This window comes from Primulina huaijiensis, chromosome 9, assembly GCF_012295235.1.
Source record: "Primulina huaijiensis isolate GDHJ02 chromosome 9, ASM1229523v2, whole genome shotgun sequence".
Lineage (NCBI taxonomy): Eukaryota > Viridiplantae > Streptophyta > Magnoliopsida > Lamiales > Gesneriaceae > Primulina > Primulina huaijiensis.
The window spans coordinates 14,846,223-14,848,796 of NC_133314.1; the positions used below are offsets into that span (position 1 = coordinate 14,846,223).

The 2,574-nt window shown below is 40.3% G+C and overlaps 1 protein-coding gene across 1 annotated transcript in view; it reads right to left on the minus strand.

The window, feature by feature from the left end:
- The window catches only part of LOC140983897 (uncharacterized), a 1,701-nt gene extending 498 nt beyond the window's left edge, over positions 1-1,203 (minus strand). The window contains exon 1 of the mRNA XM_073451052.1: positions 64-1,203. Coding sequence (XP_073307153.1) covers positions 64-1,203 — 1,140 coding nt within the window. The remainder of the gene's footprint in view (positions 1-63) is intronic.
- Positions 1,204-2,574: the final 1,371 nt, after the last annotated feature.

Consider the following 2,574-nt stretch of genomic DNA (forward strand, 5'->3'; position numbering starts at 1 on the left):
GAGGTGGCTTGGCAATTCCTTCAAATCAGGGGAAGGAGGTATTACATTTGTTTGCTCATGTACCTCCAATTCCTCAAGCGGTGCATCCGTTTTTTTTTCTTCCTGTGATCCATCAAGAGCCACAAGTTGCTCTTTCACTTCCCAATCGTCTTCATCAACAATTCTTGCAGCACCTATTAAACAGCTCTCCGAAAAATCCCTAGTTCCTGAACAATCAAGAGATACATATGAGTCTATAACATCAATGCTTTTACAAGTACTTACCTCATTTGATCCCTTCATGGCATGGTAGATGTTAAAAATGACTGTTTCTCCACCAACTCTCAGGGTGAGTTCGCCCTTATGTACATCTATCAATGCCCTTCCAGTCGCCAGAAAAGGTCTCCCAAAGATTAATGGGGTATCACGATCTTCTTCCATATCTAAAATCACAAAATCAATAGGAAAAATAAATTTCTCAACTTTTACCAGTACATCCTCAACGATTCCACGTGGATACGTGAGACTTCTGTCTGCAAGCTGTAAGGTGATAGTAGTTGGTTTGACCTCTCCAAGCTCCAATTCCCTGTAAATAGAAAATAACATCAAATTAATACTTGCTCCTAAATCGCACAAAGCTCTACTACATTTAGAACTACCAATAAAACAAGGAATAGTAAAACTCCCTGGATCTTTTAATTTTGTTGGTAGCTTCTTTTGCAGAATGTCACTACACTCTTTAGTCAGCTTCACAGTCCCAAACTCCTGCAGCTTCCTCTTCTTAGACATCACATCTTTAATAAATTTTGAATAATTCGGCATTTGCTCCAAAGCATCATCAAATGGTATGTTGATGTGTATCTTCTTAAAAATTTCTAAGAACTTTACAAACTGATCATCCAAATTCTTATTTATGAACCTCTGAGGGTATGGAAGGGTCGGCTTAAATATTGGAGGTTGTTCAACTTCAGCTTCGGCCTTGGTCTCCTCAGTTTTATTTTCTTTTCTATCCTCAAACTCACCCTCTTCAACAGTCTTCTTCTTGTCCATTTTCTCGTTGGACTTTTGCACGTCTAATTCTTTTCCACTCCTCAAAATAACTGCCTTGCACTGCTCTTTTGGATTAACTTCTGTGTTACTAGGAAATTGACCCCTGTTCTGATCTCTCAAAGCATTGGCCAACTGTCCAATTTGCGTCTCCAAAGATTTCATTGTTGCACCCATATTCCCTATGTGAGTCTCCATATTGTCAAGAAGAGACTCAGTCCTTGCCATCTTTTTCCAGATTCAGCAACAAACGTTCCAACCAAATCCTCAAATGAAGGCTTTCCTTCCCCCTTTGATGTATTGAACCCCGGTGGAGAATTCAACACATTTTTATTATTCGCATATGAAAAATTTTCGTGATTTCTTAAACCTGGATGATAAGTATTAGGGGGAGGGTTACCTCGATATCCTCCGTAGCCACCAAAGTTCTTGTTGTTGATGTACTGCACTTCTTCAGGAAAAGATGGTTCTTCCGCAACCATCGATAGACCCTCAGTCTCTGATGTGCTCACCTTATTCATAGCTGCTATTTGTGTGGTCAGTGCAGATACCTGGGCAGTGAGCAACGTAATAGGGTCCACAGCATAAACTCCGGCTGTCCTCTTTACTCCTGATCTCTCGGATGGCCACTGGTAGCTATTTATAGTCATCTGCTCAAGCAAGTCATAAACTTGCTCAGGAGATTTGGCAAAGATCGTGCCACCAGCTGCTGCATCCACTGTTCCTCGTTTTTGCCCATTTAGACCATTGTAGAATAATTCAATTTGTACCCAATCTTCGAAGCCATGGTTCGGGCACTTTCTCAGCAGCTCCTTGTATCTTACCCATGCCTCATTAAGCTGCTCAGCTTGAACATACTAATCTCAATCTTCAATTGTGCAGACTTTGCAGGGAGAAAGTACTTAGCCAGAAATTTTGTCGCCAGCTCTTGCCATGTTGTGATACTTCCCAAAGGAAGCGATTGGAGCCATCCTCTTGCTTGGTCCCTGAGAGAAAATGGGAACAAATGCAATCTAATAATATCGTCAGGAACTTTATTAATTTTTACCATATCTGTGATCTCCAAGAAAGTCCTCAAATGAACGTGAGGATCAGAGGTGGCAGTTCCAGCAAATTGGTTCTGCTGAACCATGTTTATTAAAGTAGGCTTCAACTCGAAATTATTGGCGTTGATGATCCCTCGAGCAATGCCAAAGTAATGAGTGTTGATCACTGGTCGGAAGTGATCTCTGATAGGTATAGCCTCTGGCAGGTTATGTCTGTCATTCTCTCTGTGTTCAGCCATTGCTCGGATCTCTTCTCTCCTTGCTTTTCGTAATCTTCTCGCAATTATTTCGATCTCCGGATCAAAAATAAGCAAATCAGAGCTTTGCGATCTTAGCATGCACTGTCAAACAGAAAAAATGAACAACTCAATAAATAAAAAATAAAATAAAATAAACAGTTCTAAATTAAAATCTAGACTAATTGGTAACAATACTGATATAAATTCAAATTTTGACACTCCCCAGCAACGGCGCCAAAAACTTGTTGCGTGTTTTCTTGATT